The sequence below is a fragment of the Aquarana catesbeiana genome, linkage group LG10 (genome assembly GCF_042186555.1).
Source record: "Aquarana catesbeiana isolate 2022-GZ linkage group LG10, ASM4218655v1, whole genome shotgun sequence".
NCBI classification, from domain to species: domain Eukaryota; kingdom Metazoa; phylum Chordata; class Amphibia; order Anura; family Ranidae; genus Aquarana; species Aquarana catesbeiana.
Genome location: NC_133333.1, coordinates 154,738,760 through 154,759,773, shown reverse-complemented (window position 1 = coordinate 154,759,773; position 21,014 = coordinate 154,738,760). Strand labels below are relative to the sequence as shown.

At 44.6% G+C, this 21,014-nt stretch overlaps 1 protein-coding gene and 1 long non-coding RNA gene across 2 annotated transcripts in view; one reads left to right on the top strand and one right to left on the bottom strand.

Moving 5' to 3' along the window:
- The window catches only part of LOC141110956 (branched-chain-amino-acid aminotransferase, cytosolic-like), a 102,074-nt gene extending 86,938 nt beyond the window's left edge, over positions 1 to 15,136 (bottom strand). Inside the window, exon 1 of the mRNA XM_073602776.1 lies at positions 14,987 to 15,136. Within this exon, the coding sequence (XP_073458877.1) occupies positions 14,987 to 15,019 (33 nt within the window). The 5' untranslated portion in view covers positions 15,020 to 15,136. The remainder of the gene's footprint in view (positions 1 to 14,986) is intronic.
- LOC141110958 (uncharacterized) overlaps positions 1 to 21,014 on the top strand; it is a 72,709-nt gene that overhangs the window by 24,550 nt on the left and 27,145 nt on the right. The gene's annotated exons all lie outside the window — the stretch shown is intronic.

Genomic DNA, 21,014 nt, shown 5'->3' with positions numbered 1-21,014 from the left:
TTTACAACACTTAATAAGCCTCCTAGAAGCATGCCACAGTATTAAACCAGCTATTTTATAGCAAGACGGCACCACTGTTCAAACTCTGCAGCTCTGTATGTTACCCCCACTTTACTCATGTTACTATAAATCATTCTCACTACAAAGGTGAAGTCCTCATAGTCCCCTCTCTCATGTAGGTCTCCAACCCACAGAGTCTGAAGCATGTTGTCTGGGTCCTCCCTCACCCCTTCATCAACATGCTAATTACATGTTTAAATAACACCATTTAGTTTTCATTTAATACTTAAAGGGGTTGTAAAGGTATTTTTTATATATTTTTTTAATATATATAATAAATACGGTGCAAAAAAAAGTATTGCAATGACCGCCATTTTATTCTCTAGGGTGTTAGAAAAAAACAATATATAATGTTTGGGGGTTCTAAGTAATTTTCTAGCAAAAAAAAAATGTTTTAAACATGTAAACACCTAAAATCCAAAACGAGGCTGGTCTTTAAGTGGTTAAATAACAAACATGTTATACTTACCTTTACCATGCAGCTCGTTTTACACAGAGTGGCCCTGAACCTGGTCTTCTGGGGTCCCCCGGCGGCTGTCTCAGCTCCTCCCCGCAAGGACTCAACACCTTAATGTGAGCTCCTCGCATGGTGGTTAGTTCTTGCGGGTGCACTCCCGTGATACAGCCGGCAGCTATAGCCGCTTACTGTATCACTCTGCCCCGCCCCCCGGCGCGCCGCATCATTGGATGTGATTGACAGCAGCGCGAGCCAATGGCTGCGCTGCTTTCAATCCATCCACTGTAGCCAATCAGCGGCCAGGCTGAGCGACGAAGAGAATGTCGGGAGCGAGCGCGGGACTTTCGAGGGGTTGGGTAAGTAAAACGGGGGGGCTGGGGGCGGCGGTATTGTTGGAAGTTTTTTCACCTTAATGCATAGAATGCATTAAGGTGAAAAAACCTTTACCTTTACAACCCCTTTAATTTTAAAGTCAGTGGCACCACCAGGTCTCTGTGCTTCTCTATGCAACACAGGCAGATCGGGGCTGGTGGGAGGGGCCAACAGGGTGGTTTACATAGGTTTCTAAAAACATCACATCACCCTGCCTAAGTATTCCTCTCAAAGCGGTAGTAAATGTTGAAAAAAAAAAATTCTCTAATCTTACAGTGTTTGGCCAGCTCAACAAAAATGTTGGCCTCAGATTTACTTCATCCAATAAAGAAAAGTTTACATTTGGGTGAGCTGTTGCTTTGCTGTGGAAACTGCTGAAGTTCTTTTGTAAGAAAATGGGGGAGATTGATCAAATAACAATATCTATATTATTAATCAACACCCACTTCCCATGGTTTCATATAAGTAAGTCAGCTTTAAAACACATCACACATTGTAGGGAAAAAATAGTGTACATTGTAAAGAATTCTTCATAGACAGTCTAGGTCAAAGATGGCGAACCTTGGCACCCCAGATGTTATGGAACTACATTTCCCATGATGCTCATGCACTCTGCAGTGTAGTTGAGCATCATGGGAAATGTAGTTCCAAAACATCCGGGGTGCCAAGGTTCACCATCACTGGTATAGGTAATGGTAGGAAAATATTACAAAATGTCAGAAACCGTCCCGAGTGGCATTATTATAATAATACTACATACAAAGACAGCAGCAACAATACCTCAATACTATCAAATAATAAAGTCCCAGTGCCAGATGACAAATACCTATAGAATTAAAGAGAGAACATTCATCACATACTGGATAGATAATTAGTCAAAAGCATTAGGCTTGCACCAATACCGGTGCCAATACTGAGTATTTGTACTTGTACTTGTACTAATGCTCCGATACCTAAACCAATACCTCTGCGATGCGATTTGAGTCATACAAAATAATAGGTACAAATGGGACTGCAAAGAATCACATGCAATTTGAACAGGAATGCGGTGCGATTCCCGTCTGAAACACATGCAGTGTCTAACACCCCTCCTGTGTGAACCCAGGCTTGTCTTAGGAACTTCAACCTGGGTTCACACAGGATCGGTGGGTAAAACCGCATGCAATTCGGAAAGGAATCACACCACGTTCCTGTTTAAATCACATGCAATTCTTTTCAGTCATTTTCAGCTATCGGTTTCAGGTATTGGCGAGTTCTTAAAGCAGAGCTCCAGCAAATATTGTAGCTGCTGACTTTTAATATTAGGACACTTACCTGTCCAGGGATCCCGTGATGTTGGCACCCCAGCCGGTTTTTCAATCGGCTCTCAGGTGCTGCCGTCGCCATTCCTTGTAAGAGCCCTTTCACACCGGGCCGCCCATAGCGTCGGCGGTAAAACGCCGCTATTTTAAGCGGCGTTTTACCGTCGAATTAGTGGCGCATTTCGGCCGCTAGCAGGGTGCTTTTACCCCCCCGCTAGCGGCCGAGAAAGGGTTAAAACCGCCCACAATGCACCGCAATAGCTGCGTTTTGCTGGTGGTATCCCAGCGCTGCCCCATTGATTTCAATGGGGAGCAGCAGTGGAGGAGCGGTAAACACACTGCTCCTTCACCGATCCAAAGAAGCTGCTGGCAGGACTTTTCCTGACGTCCTGCCAGCGCAGCGCTCCGGTGTGAAAGCCCTCGGGCTTTCACACTGGAGACAATGCTGCAGTTCTTTGAGGGCGGATTGCGGGCGCTATTTTTAACGCTACAGCGCCTGCAAAACGCTCTCAGTGTGAAAGGGGTTTAAGGGAAAGCAGCAGTGAAAAGCCTGTTTCCTACTGCGCTTTGTGTATGGCCTGGCGGCAGGGGAAGGAGGGGGGCCGAACTTCCAGGGGACCTCGCCACAGAAGTGGGGACGGGTACCTGTCAAAAAACATGGCAACTTGTCAGGTTTCCCCCATCAGGTCTCACCTCATTTTTGGCTGGCCATAGATGGATCAAAATTCTGACGGTTCAGCGGGGACCGGACGCATTTCAATCTATCTATGGCTGTTCTCGCTCGACTTCGAATTCTAATAATCAACAGCCTTTGGTGGGACATACAAGGTTCGGATTCAGAAGGAACCAACTGAGATTCGAACTGTTAATGGGCAGGCTGAATGTACCAAGTTGATTGATTGATCAACTTGGGTACAACCAGCCTGCCAGATTTACTTGTGTTTATTGCAAGTGCCTGCTAGCAATAATCGCCGTCTTCCCCTGGCAGGGATGGCTTCCCCCCACTGGGAGAAGACACTGGCCTGGCAGGAGGGATTCCCCCATCAACACTTTGTTGATGGGGGAAATCTTGCAGATTTCTTTCCTGTAACCCGTGTATGGTCAGCCTAATCCCAGTTCTTTCCATTCCTCAATTATTAAGGAGTCTCTGACTGGCCCAAACAGCACAATCATATGCGTTTCATGACTGGATAGGAACTCAGGCCCCCTTTCATCTGACACTATGACATATTAATTATGGGCTGTCCCTGGGGTTCAGAGTCATGGCGTCTCCAGCTTCCTGTGAAAATCTCCCAGTCTGTTAAACTTTATCTCCAGGAATCATACCTAGACGTCTGGAAATCAGGTAACCAGCTTGGCATAACAAAGCCATAGGACCCCAAGGAGACAACACTGGCCAATTACCTGGCCTCTACCTATTCACCTTCCCCCTGAAGACAGAGACCATCTTTATTATAATCTTGTAAATAACCAACCAGTTGCCTATAATTCTGTACTTTCACCAATACCACTCATTGCTCCCATATATTCCCTATAAATATATATTTTATCAGGCAATGTCATTTCTTACACTTAAAGTGATTCGACAGGAAAGAGTTTTGTTTTTGTAAAAAACAAACAAGCATGTTATACTTACCTTCTCCGTGCAAAGGTTTGGCACAAAGCAGCCCTGATCCTCCTCTTTCTGGGACCCAGCAGTCCTGGCTCCTCCCCCCTGCTGAGTGCTCCTCAATAGCAAGCCGCTTCCTATAGGGGGAATCAAGTGTGAATGGACACACAGAGCTCCCCTTTGCATTGGCTCAATTATTGACAGCCACTACTGTGTGAGCCAATGAGGAGAGAGGGACCTGGGAGAACTGCTGCTCTCATACACATCGCTAGATTAAAATGAGGCTCAGGTAAGTACAAGGGGGGGGGGAGCTGCAGCCAGAGGGGTTTTTTACCTTAATGCATAAAATGCATTGAGGTAAAAAAACAAACAAACAAAAAAAAAAAACCTTGAGTCTTTGGAACCACTTTAAGGCTGGGTTCACACTAATGCGGTCTACCACATTCCATTTGTATAGGAATTGCACCCGATTCTTGTACAAATGCCATGCAAATTCAGTGCGGTGCCAATTTGTATGGTTCAATTCGCACTGGACCGCACCAAAAATGTGCAGGACTCTCTTTTTCTGCACTGGAATCGAATCACATGGGTGTTCAGGGCTATGCGATTTGATTCCACAGTTCGCACTGCGTTCTGTGAACCAATTTGGGGGTGTTATTAAATTTATATTGACACCCACAGTGGTTCGCAGAGTGCAGTGTGAACTGCCTGCGATTCTGATGGGGGAAAATAGCTGTGGTTCCTGCACCCGACCAGTGTGAACTCAGCATAAGCCAGATTAAGAGTTTAGGTGCTATCAGTATCATGTTTGACATGTAACAGTATTCTAGAATGATGGTTCTCATTAGGACCCATGAATCAACTATCTGCAAGTGTCTGCAATTAGCTGCAGGAGCCATCAGCCTCCCATTACTTTCAATTACTTTCATTAGCCTGCAGCTAATCACCAGGAACCCTGCCGGGTCTCCTGCATGTCACTGATTATGACCCCATTTGCAAATGTGAATGGAGCCTAAAAGAATGAATGTCCCCTATGCTCCTGTCAATGTACAGCTGGGAGAGAAAGCAAGACGACTGCATCTGTATCTGTGAAATGTGTCCTAATATCACTGAATATGTGTGAAGTGTACACATTTACACAGTCCTATCTTTTAAAATGCCAACAAAAAAAGTGCCCTGGCTAGTTTTTGTAGATGTTGGCATTCCTATGTGTGTTATAAGCACAAATCAGGGTCATTTCTTATACATGTAGAAGGACAAAATGTGCCACACAGCAATTGTACAATCCCACTGAATGCACGGTGTATACATACCTTAAGGCCTGTTTTCACACAGTCTTCATCTTGTATAAGAGCAGTATGAACAGCAAGCTTTGACGAAGCATTTGCAGAGCTTTCAGCAAGCTTTGTTGAGGCTTTTAAAGTACCATTCAGCTCCAGTTTGTAAATGTTGAACACAGATCCTAATAGGAGTGTTGATTGCTACTTTAAAACAAGCTGCTGGCAGGCTTTAGCATGCTTTCAACAAGCTTCAAGAAGTTCTGAAGCCTGCCAGCAGCTTGTTTAACCACCTCAATACAGTGCATTTTCGCCCCCTTCCTGCCCAAGCCATTTTTCAGCTTTCAGCGCTGTCGCACTTTGAATGACAATTTCGCGGTCATACAACACTCGACCCAAATGAAATTGTTATCATTTTTTCCCCACAAATAGAGCTTTCTTTTAGTGGTATTTGATCACCTCTGCGGTTTTTATTTTTTGCGCTATAAACAAAAGAAGAGTGACAAATTTAAAAAAAAACACAATAATTTTTACCTTTTGCGATAATAAATATCCAATTTTTTTTTCTTTAAAACAAATTTTTTTTTAGTTTAGGCCAATATGTATTCTTGTACATATTTTTGGTAAAAAAAAAAAATCGCAATAAGCGTATATAGATTGGTTTGCGCAAAAGTTATAGCGTCTACAAAATAGGGGACAGTTTTATAACATTTTTTATTTTTTTTTATTTTTTTACTAGTAATGGCGGCGATCTGCGATTTTTATTGTGACTGCGATATTGCGGCGGACACATCGGACACTTTTGACACATATTTGGGACCATTCACATTTATACAGCGATCCGTGCTATAAAAATGCATTGATTACTGTATAAATGTGACAGGCAGTGAAGGGGTTAACACTGGGTGGTGATCGAGGGGTTAACTGTGTTGCTAGGGGAGTGATTCTAACTGTAGGGGGCGGGGACTCCCTAGGGGAGGAGACCGATCGGTGTTCCTCTGTACTGGGAACACACCATCGGTCTCCTCTCCTCTGACAGGACCGTGGATCTGTCTGTTTAAACACACAGATCCACGGTCCTGCTGTGTTACCGGTAATCGCGGGTGCCCGGCGGACATCGCGGCCGCCAGGCACGCGCACCGGGTGCCTAGTGACACGGCGGGCGCGCGCGCCCCCTGGTGGCCTAAGAAAGCGAGGACGTCATATGATGTCCGCCCGCAACGAGAGCTGCGCCGCCTGGCCGTCAATTGACGGCCGGCGGTCGGCAGGCGGTTAAAGTGGCAAGCAACGCTCCTATGAAATTGTGTGTTCAACATTTACAAACTGGAGCTGAATGGTACTTTAAAAGCTTGCTGAAAGCTCTGCAAATGCTTTGTCAAAGCTTGCTGTTCCCACTGCTCTTATGCAAGCTGAAGCCCATGTGAAACAGGCCTTATGGGAAGGCTCCGTGGGTGAGCAGACTCTAACAAACCTGTATGACAACACAGTCTGCACCATAAACCTGAGATATGTCACTCAGGTGCCTAAGCATATGCAAATGTTGTCCTTCTGAAAGTCATTACTTGCCATGGATATACAGAGGATACAGCAACACTTCGAAGCTATTTACAGAAACACTGAAGGGATGACCTGGCACCTATTATACAACTTACTATAACAGCACCCCTCTACTGTGAGATGTATTCATGAATTGATGATTTTGACATACCAGATGTCATTCCTCCTCATGCATTAAAAAATGAAGCCTGCAATCAGGATGAATGGTTTGGAAAACGCCTCTTCTTTCTTTGCATTAGTCTCCAGTTTTGCCTCCAGCATCAGTAGAATAAATACAGCGTGTATGTGACAAAGCTGGCAAGAACTCTACTGAACATGATACAACTTGTGCTCCAGCAACGAGCTGATAAGAGCATTTATATATATATATATATATATATATATATATATATATATATATATATATATATATATATATAAAAATAAATAAATGTAGCGCTGGTAGATTTTCAATCTACCGCTTATAGGTAAATTTAGTGGGTTATCTGTTTATACATAGTCAGAATTGCCTCTGTTCCAGCTTGGCTGAGTTACATGTAGTTTCACACTGTGCCTGTGGGTGTCCTTGTCGCCGTGGGTCGGTGTTGGAAAGGCAACGCGCTGAAGCGAATGAGTGCTCCTCTGTCCCGGAGACAACTCGGTGGTGGTGGTCCTCCGAGTTGCATTCTGGGAGAGGGTATTTATGGGACAGACGCCATGTTTTAGGGTTCGTTTTCGTTCTACCTGCTGGCCCTCCTGGCCGACAGGTATGTGCTAGGAGTACTACCTCGTGGTCCTCCGTCCGGGAGGCCCACGTCGCTGCAGCGTGTGGGTGGGCCCAGAAGCCCGTCTGGGGCCTACCACAGCAGCAGAGGAATGGTCCTGGGCTGTCTGTCCTATGGGAAGAAGCTGGACAACTGAGAAGATCCCAGGGGAGGACCCGTCATGGAAGGATCATGTAGAGTGCTGGTCTGGAGAGGGGCCTGGTGACTCAGTTGGAGGACGTATCCTAAAGTTATCCAACCGCATAGTACTGCCGGGTCGCTTAAAGGTTCTAGTACTGCATTTGCTCTTCATCATAAACCATTACATCCTGTGGCAGAGGATCGTACGGGTTTTGTTCCAATCAAGTCTGTGGCAGAGACTTTTGTTTGTGCTATGTACTGGCTGCTAGGTTAGTGAGAGAAACCTATTCAGGCGGGCAAAGATTCAACTCTAAAGAGAGAGTACATTCATCTACAAGCTTCAATTCCTAATACTACACTAAGAAAAGGTATCTGAACTTCCCTGCAACTCTCCTTCTACCCCTTTCCTGCTACTTCCTTCAATTTGTGTTTATTAAAGCATTGGAGATTTGAGATGCAGAAATTACAGATACATGTCTGTAAATTGTTCTCTAAATCAGCAATTAAAAAAATAAATGAATGTCACTTGTGTCACGCATTTTATTTTAAAGCACAATTATCCAATATGGAATTAGTCCCGCCTACCTCTCCACCATTTAAAGTAGAACTACACTGCATCTGAGCACCACAAACCAAACACGCTATTTAACTAATTTTTTATAAATCAAAGCAAATGCACCCATCCATGCTTTATTTTGCTAAAAAATAAATAAATCTTAATGAGGATTAATAGTCAGTGTTGACAGAGGGCCTGTTCACACCACAAAATGTCCTCCAGATTGTTTTTACATGTGCGTTTTTAATGCATTCCCGTGCATTTTTATATGAATTTCCGGATGCATTCCAGATGCTTTTTCTCTTCTTTTTCCCACTGTGCTGGGGTCCAGTGCTTTTTTGATGCTTTTTTTCCAGTAAAGTTCTGTGCAGGAAAAAAACAGCATGTTTTACTTTTTTTCCAGAACTGAAAAGCACTGGAATGCACTGCGCTGGTGTGAACTATGCCATTGGAATCCATATAACTATGCTATTTTGATGCATGTGGTGTGCAATGGCCCAGAAAGGAAACCTGTACTCAGAGAAATACGGCAGCTACCATTGCAGACCTCCATCAAAAAATGAGCTTTTAGCCTGGCTGTATCTATTGGAGTCACTGCCCAGGACCAAGCATGCAGATCAGTAAAGTCCTTTTTAAAATACTGGTACCAGTTAGTAGCTCAGGAAGTACTAAAGCCAGAGGATCAGCATGACAGTCAGGAAAGTGGCATTTTAATTTCAGCAGCAGCCTCCATTTAGTCATGACAGATTGCCCACTGCTGGCCATGAACGGTTTGTTTCCTATGTGCTCAGTGTTACATTGTGATCTGTAACCCCTATATCCTCGCTTCATTTACAGCCATGTTGTCTACTATAAGCTCTAGTAATAAAACATATGTGTTTAAAATAATAAAAAAAGAGTAGAGGAGTTATAAGGGCTTGTGTTCTTTCAGTTCTGTATTGTCTGCCTTGATTTCAGAACTGGAAAAAACAGCTTTGCATGTCACCCCATCCATGGCCATCAGCAAGCTTGAGTGGTCTCCACTAGTCAGGTGGCGTTGTTATTTGAGCGTCGGTTAAGACGGCTCTCATTCACTTGCATGTAATTTCTGATGTCAAGCGACTTGGGGCGACTTGAGGTCTGACAAGTCGGATCCCAAGTCGCGGTAGTGTGAACCGGCGCTTAGTAATAAAACTTCTGGTTGTTGCTCATGGAGTATGAATGAGACCTGTTATCACTGTGGAAACGTTGACAATTATGTGTATGTATGGGGGGAGGGGGGGGGGGGGGATTGAGTACACTCCTCACATTTTTGTAAATATTTTATTATATCTTTTCATGTGATAGCACTGAAGAAATGACACTTTGCTACAATGTAAAGTAGTGAGTGTACAGCTTGTATAACAGTGTAAATTTGCTGTCCCCTCAAAATAACTCAACACACAGCCATTAATGTCTAAACCACTGGCAACAAAAGTGAGTACACCCCTAAGTGAAAATGTCCAAATTGGACCCAAAGTGTCAATATTTTGTGTGGCCACCATTATTTTCCAGCACTGCCTTAACCCTCTTGGGCATGGAGTTCACCAGAGCTTCACAGGTTGTCACTGAAGTCCTCTTCCACTCCTACATGATGACATCACGAAGCTGGTGGATGTTAGAGACCTTGCGCTCCTCCACCTTCCGTTTGAGGATGTCCCGCAGATGCTCAATAGGGTTTAGGTCTGGAGACATGCTTGGCCAGTCCATCACCTTTACCCTCAGCATCTTTAGCAAGGCAGTGGTCGTCTTGGAGGTGTGTTTGGGGTCGTTATGTTGGAATGCTGCCCTGCTGCCCAGTCTCTGAAGGGAGGGTTTCATGCTTTGCTTCAGTATGTCACAGTACATGTTGGCATTCATGGTTCCCTCCATGAACTGTAGCTTCCCAATGCCAGCAGCACTCATGCAGCCCCAGACCATGACACTCCCACCACCATGCTTGACTGTAGGAAAGACACACTTTTCTTTGTACTCCTCACCTGGTTGCCACCACACAAGCTTGACACCATCTGAACCAAATAAGTTTATCTTGGTCTCATCAGACCACAGGATATGATTCCAGTAATTATGTCCTTAGTCTGCTTATCTTCAGCAAACTGTTTGCGGGCTTTCTTGTGCATCATCTTTAGAAGAGGCTTCCTTCTGGGATGACAGCCATGCAGACCAAATTGGTGCAGTGTGCGGCATATGGTCTGAGCACTGACAGGCTGACCCCCCCTCCTTCAACCTCTGGAACAATGTTGGCAGCAACCTCTGGATAGGACGCGGAACACGTGCACTCAACTTCTTTGGTCGACCATGGCGAGGCCTGTTCTGAGTCAAACCTGTCCAGTTAAACCGCTGTTTGGTCTTGGCCACAGTGCTCTAGCTCAGTTTCAGGGTCTTGCCAATCTTCTTATAGCCTAGGCCAGTGATGGGGAACCTTGGCACCCTAGATGTTTTGGAGCTACATTTCCCATGATGCTCATGCACTCGGCAGTGTAGTTGAGCATCATGGGAATGTAGTTCCAAAACATCTGGGGTGCCAAGGTTCGCCATCACTGGCCTATGCCATCTTTATGTAGAGCAACAATTCTTTTTTTAGATCCTCGGAGGAGTTCTTTGCCATTAGGTGCCATGTTGAACTTCCAGTGACCAGTATGAGAGACTGAGAGTGATAATACCAAATTTAACACACCTGCTCCCCATTTACACCTGAGACCTTGTAACACTAACGACTTAGGGGGTGTACTCACTTTTGTTGCCAGACTTTTAGACATTAATGGCTGTGTTTTTAGTTATTTTGAGGGGACAGCAAATGTACACTGTTATACAAGCTGTACACTCACTACTTTACATTGTAGCAAAGTGTCATTTCTTCAGTGTTGTCACATGAAAAGATATAAATAAAATATTTACAAAAATGTGAGGAGTGTACTAACTTTTGTGACATACTGTATGCTGAGAGTACGCTCACAGCCCAAAACCAGAGCTTTCAAAGATGGGTATCTGGCAGGACCGGCATCCGATCATGTGACCATCGTCACAGTGGTCACGCAATCGTGGATCCTTCTCTACCCCTAAGTGTTCTGCTCACACAGGATGGCCGATGATTCAGAAAAGTTTTGAAAAAGCGTTATGGGCAGGATATCTATTTGGAAGGCAATGGATAGCCTTTAAAAATAATCTTAAAGCAAAACTAAACTCGCCATTCACACTAGTGCATTACTGCAATGCATGGCAGCACACGCCATGTGCACTGGTCCCATTCTTTCTGAAACGCACCCCCAAACTGCCTTGTACACAGATGTGCAGTGCAACACACACACTACGCTGTACAGTGCCAGGCATAGTGAATGCACCATTTTTGTGCATTTTGGTGTGATGGCAGCCAATTCATTTTAAATGAGCTGCCTAGATACAACTCACATTGACAAAATACACAATGCGCATTAACATGCCATGATAGTGTGAATGGTCCTCACATTTAAGGCATGTCTCTAGTGATGACTGTCAAGGCTGCCTGTGTGCTTATAGCAGCTCTCACCCAAACTTTCAAGCCCTCAATTGGTTGGTGTCATAGCTGGTCACATGTTCAGCACCAAAGAGAGCACAGGCCAAGATGGCACCTTCCTTGGCTGTAAAAGATAGGGGGTTTTGGTTCCACTTTAAATTTGCTTTAAGAGTCCATCTGCATTTGTTGTATGTTAGAAGTATGTAGTGCCATGACAATGAGCACTATACATTGTTGTCTGAAAGCTGTGACATCACCTGACTCTTCAGAGGGTGACCTTGAGGAAGTCTCTCACTGTGTAGAATGACAAGCTTTGATTTATAACAACGGCAGGTAGTGTGGCCTGAAGTTTTACACTTGAATGTATATCTGTGGTGTGTTTGCAGAGAGAAGATAAGAGAGGAGTGAAATCACCAGTTAAGAAGCCCATAAATTATGCAATTTTCTTTCCTTCCTCAACATGTTGAAGGAAATAAGATCACTTGGTTCCCTCATCAACACAATCAGTTAATGGGGAAATCCATCCTGCTCTGCTATTGTGTTTTACCAGCAAGGGGGAGGGCACGGGGAGCCTTCCCTGTCATCAGAATATACTGATCAGGAAAAAAACAAAAACACGACAGGCAGGTTGTATAGAAGTCAATCGGTAGATCATCTTCTGTACAACCAGCCTGCCCATACATGGATCAAAATTCGCCTGGTCCCTGCTTAAACAGCCGACATTCAATACATGTATGGTCGCCTTAACCCCTTCTTAGGGCAGACTGTATTCAAATTCAGTTGATAAATGATCATGAGATCTGCCAGCACAGTACAGACAGGTGTAGTTAGGGTAAACATTACCTCCCAAGCCCCTTCTGCATAGCAGAGGAAAAGTTCAGTTTTCAGGAAAGAGCAAATAAAATGTAAGCAGCAATTTAAAAAAAAAATGATGCTATGTGAATGGGGGCACAAAACAAATAAATTGGTGTTATGCTCATCTGGCTGAAAAAGTAGAAATACACTTTTAAAACATTTCTGTTAATGTGACAACTTTTATTTTACTTCAGATTTCCTTTAAATTCAGGAACCAATCAGTCTAAGCTACAGTCTGGTGGGCACATTTGAGGTGCTCATACCACTCCGACCAATAATCTGTCTACAACTGGTACAATGTAGTAGAATGTACATTGATAATTAGACATACTGACGATGTTGGTTTGGGTAGGGGTTAAGCTATAGCCTGTGAAAACAAGTTTTAAGGCATAGAACACCAGAAATAGAATATATGCACCTACATTCATAAAATAAAAAATGTGCATGTAATTGTATTGAAGCGACCTTACCAATTATGTAACATTGCAACCCCAATCAGTGCGCTGTGGATATAATATAAAGGCTCCTACATTGTTTTATTCTGGCCCCAGGTGTGCACAGAGGTATGGACCTCCTGATATTCAGCTGGAGGAGCAACCATCTCATCACACTTGTGCTCCTTTCAGATCTGTTGGGCAAAGTCAACGTGACTCTCTCTTTCTTTCCACCACGGGTGGAAGGAAAAAAAAATTGCTTGAATTGGGGCATGCCTCCCGCAGTGCTGTTGTGTTCTGCTGGCTGGGGCTGGTTGTACCCAAGTCGATCGAATGGATGGACTTGGGTACAATTAGCCTGCCTATACATAGATCAAATCTTGGCCGGTCCCTGCTGAACCGGCTGAATTTTGTTCCATGTATAACCGGCTTTAGAGTTTTTTTTCTGGATGTGAAGTGCACATATACAGTGGTGTCAGGTGGAGTATAATATATACTATTGATAAAGTAAAACTGTATAAAGCAAAATGTACTCAGCCAACCAGCAGTCTGTGTAATAAGAATACCTAACTAGCACTCTCCTGTGACACTCCGCCCACAACGAATGGTCAGTGCCTAGGCAGTCACATGAGAGGGGTGCACAAGGTACGACTGGCAGAAGTCACAATGTTGATATGAAGGTTGGGGGACAGATCAGGTGTGATGAGGGGACTACACAGGCTGGCAGTTTCTTTCACCTGTACATAAGAAGGATGGGGCACAGCTCTTACCATGGAGTCGATGTGTTCTAATGTGTGAGGATGTACACCAACACCACATTACAGAGTCTGACTACTACAATGTATGGACAGCTTCACTCCAAAGCTCACCACTACAATCTGATTGTACAATCTACTAACAATTATGTAGAGCAAGGGCCTGCCTGATTGGATACAGAGTGCTAGGATAGTTTCTATAGGTCCCTAATATAACAGTTTTCGTGAATCTAAAGACTGCAATGTGTATGATGATCCCAAAGTACACCATACACCTTACACTGACCAAACTCTATACAATCCACTTCAGACCGACCTAAACTACCCAATCAATCAAACCCGGGCACTACATAGTTGTTGGTGGAATTCACAGAGATTGTAAATTGTGTGGGGAGTGTCATGGTGGCCAGGCACACTTTGATTTTATTATCCAATTGATGGGCAATTCAACTAAATCCATTGAATTGGCAAACAATTAGATGGCTATAACTCCCGTACTGATTGGTTTAGATTGGATTCCAGAGTGAGAAGACTGGCCAGGGTAAAATATTATGAACTGATCCACAATATCAAATACTTTGTTTATGAATATGATTATATACTGATCAATCAGGATATGAGATGACATTGGGGGAAACAGATCTAATCAATTGTATCCTTATTAGCAATCTAAATCCACTTTCCCTGTATGCAACTGACAGAATTGTATGTCAACTATAGATCAATCATTCTGATCAGTAGAAATCAATTGGAGAAGACATTTATTAAAGTGTGTACAGCTGGGACGGGTTGTGACCTCTGATAGGTGTCCCCATTAGGTAGATTAAGGTGTGGTCACAGGTGAGGAATGAGACTATCAGACTAAAATACTGACAGAGTCTCACCTTTCCTGATCCCATCCATAGGAAATCATTTGTAGAGACATGTCCATCACCTGTATCCTAAATACCCCACAATACTGGACCAGTCCTTCCAGAATCATCTCCACAACCAGAGACTGTCCCTGGAAGGCAGAGCACCCTATTCTACATCCCAGACCGGCCACAGTCTCACTCCTCCTGCTGCATTCTACACACCATACAATGCATGAACCTTGTCATTGGCACAGCAGTCAGGATCTGATAACCCCAATACATCGAGCTGGTGATAGAGATAAACCTGGAGGAATCTACCTGAACTCCGACCATTCCAGGGCGGTCTGTCTACAAATACAGTGTACAAAAAGAAGACAGAGATTCATAGAGAGAATCACACATAGGTAGAGATGTATACATCCATAGAGAAAGAGGAAGCTACACAGAGAGCAGTGTGTGGTGATGGATTCCTCCCTCTACATTCTCCCCAGTCCGCACACTCACCTTCACCCCGCATAATGCCGCCCCGGCTGCCATGCTCAGTGTGTACCCTCCGAATGACTTCTAGTTCCGCCGCTCCGAAGGTTCCTACCCGTCTGAGAGAGGAGAGTGAGAAAGCGGGCGGAGCCTGAGCGACCCAACCATACAAGTCCACCGACATCTCCTCCTCACCCCCTCATCACACCGAGCCTGAGGAGAGACAGTACTACTACTTCTACACCCGACCATACAAGTCCACCGACATCTCCTCCTCACCCCTCATCACACCGAGCCTGAGGAGACACAGTACTACTTCTACACCCGACCATACAAGTCCACCGACATCTCCTCCTCACCCCCTCATCACACCGAGCCTGAGGAGACACAGTACTACTACTACACCCGACCATACATGTCCACCGACATCTCCTCCTCACCCCCTCATCACACCGAGCCTGAGGAGAGACAGTACTACTACTTCTACACCCGACCATACATGTCCACCGACATCTCCTCCTCACCCCCTCATCACACCGAGCCTGAGGAGAGACAGTACTACTACTACACCCGACCATACAAGTCCACCGACATCTCCTCATCACACCGAGCCTGAGGAGACACAGTACTACTACTACACCCGACCATACATGTCCACCGACATCTCCTCCTCACCCCCTCATCACACCGAGCCTGCGGAGACACAGTACTACTACTACACCCGACCATACAAGTCCACCGACATCTCCTCCTCACCCACTCATCACACCGAGCCTGAGGAGACACAGTACTACTACTTCTACACCCGACCATACAAGTCCACCGACTTCTCCTCCTCACCCCCTCATCACACCGAGCCTGCGGAGACACAGTACTACTACTACACCCGACCATACATGTCCACCGACATCTCCTCCTCACCCCCTCATCACACCGAGCCTGCGGAGACACAGTACTACTACTACACCCGACCATACAAGTCCACCGACATCTCCTCCTCACCCACTCATCACACCGAGCCTGAGGAGACACAGTACTACTACTTCTACACCCGACCATACAAGTCCACCGACATCTCCTCATCACACCGAGCCTGAGGAGACACAGTACTACTACTACACCCGACCATACATGTCCACCGACATCTCCTCCTCACCCCCTCATCACACCGAGCCTGAGGAGACACAGTACTACTACTACACCCGACCATACATGTCCACCGACATCTCCTCCTCACCCCCTCATCACACCGAGCTTGAGGAGACACAGTACTACTACTACACCCGACCATACATGTCCACCATCTCCTCCTCACCCCCTCATCACACCGAGCCTGCGGAGACACAGTACTACTACTACACCCGACCATACAAGTCCACCGACATCTCCTCCTCACCCCCTCATCACACCGAGCTTGAGGAGACACAGTACTACTACTACACCCGACCATACATGTCCACCGACATCTCCTCCTCACCCCCTCATCACACCGAGCCTGCGGAGACACAGTACTACTACTACACCCGACCATACAAGTCCACCGACATCTCCTCCTCACCCCCTCATCACACCGAGCCTGAGGAGACACAGTACTACTACTACACCCGACCATACATGTCCACCGACATCTCCTCCTCACCCCTCATCACACCGAGCCTGAGGAGACACAGTACTACTACTACACCCGACCATACAAGTCCACCGACATCTCCTCCTCACCCCCTCATCACACCGAGCCTGAGGAGACACAGTACTACTTCTACACCCGACCATACATGTCCACCATCTCCTCCTCACCCCTCATCACACCGAGCCTGAGGAGACACAGTACTACTACTACGCCCGACCATACAAGTCCACCGACATCTCCTCCTCACCCCCTCATCACACCGAGCCTGAGGAGACACAGTACTACTACTACACCCGACCATACATGTCCACCATCTCCTCCTCACCCCCTCATCACACCGAGCCTGAGGAGACACAGTACTACTACTACACCCGACCATACATGTCCACCGACATCTCCTCCTCACCCCCTCATCACACCGAGCCTGAGGAGACACAGTACTACTACTACACCCGACCATACATGTCCACCGACATCTCCTCCTCACCCCTCATCACACCGAGCCTGAGGAGACACAGTACTACTCACTGCTACACCCAACCTTCAGGCTCCATACACACATACTACTGGACTTCTACAGCCACAGACTCTCTATGTAGTGACAGACACTTCCCTCTAATACACTACACCTCCCATATCCTATACATGTAATATCATATACTAATACTAGACACTACCCTACCTCCAATATCAGTTAACTACTACACCTCCAATATCTGACACGACTCTACCTCTAAAATCATCTGCTACTATAACTCCAGTGCCATATACTACAATATCAGACGCCACTATACCTCCAGTATCGTATACTACAATATCAGACACCACTATACCTCCAGTATCGTATACTACAATATCAGACACCACTATACCTCCAGTATCGTATACTACAATATCAGACACCACTATACCTCCAGTATCGTATACTACAATATCAGACACCACTATACCTCCAGTATCGTATACTACAATATCAGACATCACTATACCTCCAGTATCGTATACTACTACACTCATTGGTCACTTTATTACAACCAGCCCCACACAGCATATCATTCACTACTATACTTCCAATATCACACTACTATATCTCCAATATCATACACTACTATACCTCCAATATCATTCACTACTATACCTCCAATATCATACACTACTGTATCTCCAATATCATACACTACTATACCTCCAATATCATACACTACTATACCTCCAATACCATACACTACTATATCTCCAATATCATACACTACTATACCTCCAATATCATACAATACTATACCTCCAATACCATACACTACTATACCTCCAATATCATATACCTCCAATATAATACACTACTACCCTGTTTCCCCGAAAATAAGACCTAGCGTGATTGTCGGTGATGGCTGCAATATAAGCCCTACCCACCAAATAAGCCCTACTCTGTTTCCCCGAAAATAAGCCCTACCCTGAAAATAAGACCTACAAGGACTTTAACTAGGGCTTATTTGGGGGGTAGGGCTTATATTGCAGCCATCACCGACAATCACGCTAGGTCTTATTTTAGGGGAAACAGGGTATACCTCCAATACCATACACTACTATACCTCCAATATCATACAATACTATACCTCCAATACCTTACAATACCTCCAATATCATATACTTCCAATATCATATACCTCCAATATCACACACTGCTATTCTTATAAAACTGGTCACTTGAATTGTTCTACATACTGCTGATACCCTGTACAGGGACACCTTAGTGAGAATAATGGCTGTGATTGCTAACCTGACCTCCCGTGTAAACCCACGTTATCTGACTCGCATGTTTATTATGTGGCTTGAATATATTTTGAGTCATTAACATGCAGATCAGAGGTTGTGACGTCACTTGCTGCATACTTGTTCATTGACTGGACGTATTAAATATGGAGCCCAACATGTAAGATATTTAGGCAAGGAATAGTTCTTGTAGCTGGTTTTCTGCAGACAGGGAAGCTGCCCCTCGTCCATTGCATGGTACCCCGTGTCCCCAGGGCTCTCTATTCAGATGAAAACCTCCAATCAGGACACAGATCTCCAATTCTACATACAATCCCCCAGCTATGTATACAGGGGATTCCAGAGCTACACCCTGTATTTATATCCATCCACACCCCCACATTGGAGGCCTTTGATGTGCAAAATGGGGATTTATCAGATGAGAGTACCACCTTCTACAAGTACATAATTCCCCCATTCACCTGATTTGATTGTAGCCGTATTAGTGCAATTGTGACAGAGAAAATTGAGTACTGTCCGTGATACTTTTTTTATTTGCACTAACATACAAGTTTTCAGGACAAGCTTTCGGGGTATGTCCCCTTCTTCAAGGTCCAAGTAGTACTGCTTGGACCTTGAAGAAGGGGACATACCCCGAAAGCTTGTCCTGAAAAATTGTATGTTAGTGCAAATAAATAAAAAAAGTATCACGGACAGTACTCAGTTTTCCCCATTCACCTGCATAGTGCCACATATACACCTATAATACACAGGCCATGCATTGTAGCCCATGGTGATTATGGGAGAACACACAGCGTCTTTATATAAGTGACCTGCTGTGTGTATCTACATCACCCCTCCATCGCTGCAGTATTGTATTGTGACCGCTCATGTGTGTGATGGGCTCACTGTGCTGCCCACAGGTCTAGACATTTGTTTATACGGAAATCAGAAGCCATAGCACACTGGTGTCACACTATTTTGGTTCCCCACGGTGAGCTTGGTTCCGGTGTCACACTATTCAGGTTCCCCGCAACCAACAATAAAAACAATGAGCCAGCCACGTGTCTCACTCCCCCAACCACATTCTCACCGCCGTCCAATCAGAGAGCGATCCCACACCCACCGCCCTCTGTTAGATGACACCAATAAAAGGGAGGCGAGGGCAGCCAATCACGAGGAGCCCCGCTGCCACACCTCCGTGCAGGTGATCAGCTGATGGGAATAGAAGGCGGGAGAAGTGGGTCATGTGGCGGGGTTACTTGCGGTTATATGTGGAGGAGGAGATCGATGTGTGCTGTGCAATGTCAGTGCAAGGAGAGGGCGGGGCCCCGCCTGACATGTTCTACGAATACCTCACAGCGTGTCCTCGGGGATTCTTCACTGACTCCAGGAGCCGGAAGTCAGCTGATATAAAGCGGTGTTCAGGGGCTTGTCACATCTCTGTAGAGATATTATACATTCATATGTACTGTATGTGCAAAGCAGAGATAAGAAACAAAGAGACCGCTAGTAAGAAGCAGCACACATTTAACCCCTTCATCTCCCTAGAGGTTAATTCCTTCCCAGCCAGTGTCATTACATGCGGTCCCTGAGTTACAAACATCTGACTTTCATACGACTGATAGTTACCAACAGAGGGAGACAACAGGAAGTGAGAGGAAATCTCCCCCTAGGAAGGAAAATTCTCTCCTGGAAGCGTTATCATGGGAAAAAGGTGTCCCCACTAAAACGTTATCACCAATCCTTGTCTTTTCATTTAAAAACTAGAATCACGGCTGGAATGAATTGCAGGTATGATGTGGATCTGTTTATTCATTAAAGTATAACTAAAGGCATTTTTTTTAATGTTGGATAGAGTGGAGAGAGATTAGAACCCCTGTCAGTCTTTATTGCTATCTGTGCCCCTATTAAGGAGATTCCCCTGTCTTTTTCTTCTGTTTACCATTATCATTGAAAGTAAAAGAAAATCCCAAATTTTGAGTTGTTCCCAATAAAGTAATAGAAGGGAAATCCCTTAATTTGCAGGGATTTCCTCTCACTTCCTGTTTGGCTATGGGACAGGAAGTGAAGGGAAATCTCCACAATGGAACACAGATGGCAAAAAAACAAGTTTTTTCACTTTATAACACAAGGTATTTTATCTGTCAATTTGCAGACTGAAGTTCCTTTATTCATTCCTATCTCTAATCATTTTTGCAATGACATTTTTCCTTGTATTGAAATCCTGGTCCAGGTCCTCGCTTATTAAATGGTTTTATTTTAAATCTTATAACATTCTCTCTTTGATATATTAGTGTTTGTGTATCACATATGTTTATATGTTTGTGTGACAAATATCCATTCCCAGAGAATCTTTTTGGCAGCAGGTGATTCTCATTTACTACAAATGACATCAATTAATAAATGGGAGTGGTTCCAGTCACTTTGTTTTTCACATATACAGTAATAACTTAGTTTGCAAGCATAATTCATTAAAGAAGCATGCTTGTAATCCAAAGAACTCTTATAGCAAAGCAAATTATCCCATAAGAAATAATAAAAACTCAGATAATTCGTTCCACAACCATTTGTTCATATAAAAATGAGCAAAATATGAGCAAAAGCTCATATTAATACTGTACAGTGCTGTAGCAGGAATACTGTACTGTACCTGCGTTGAAAAAAAAAAAAAGA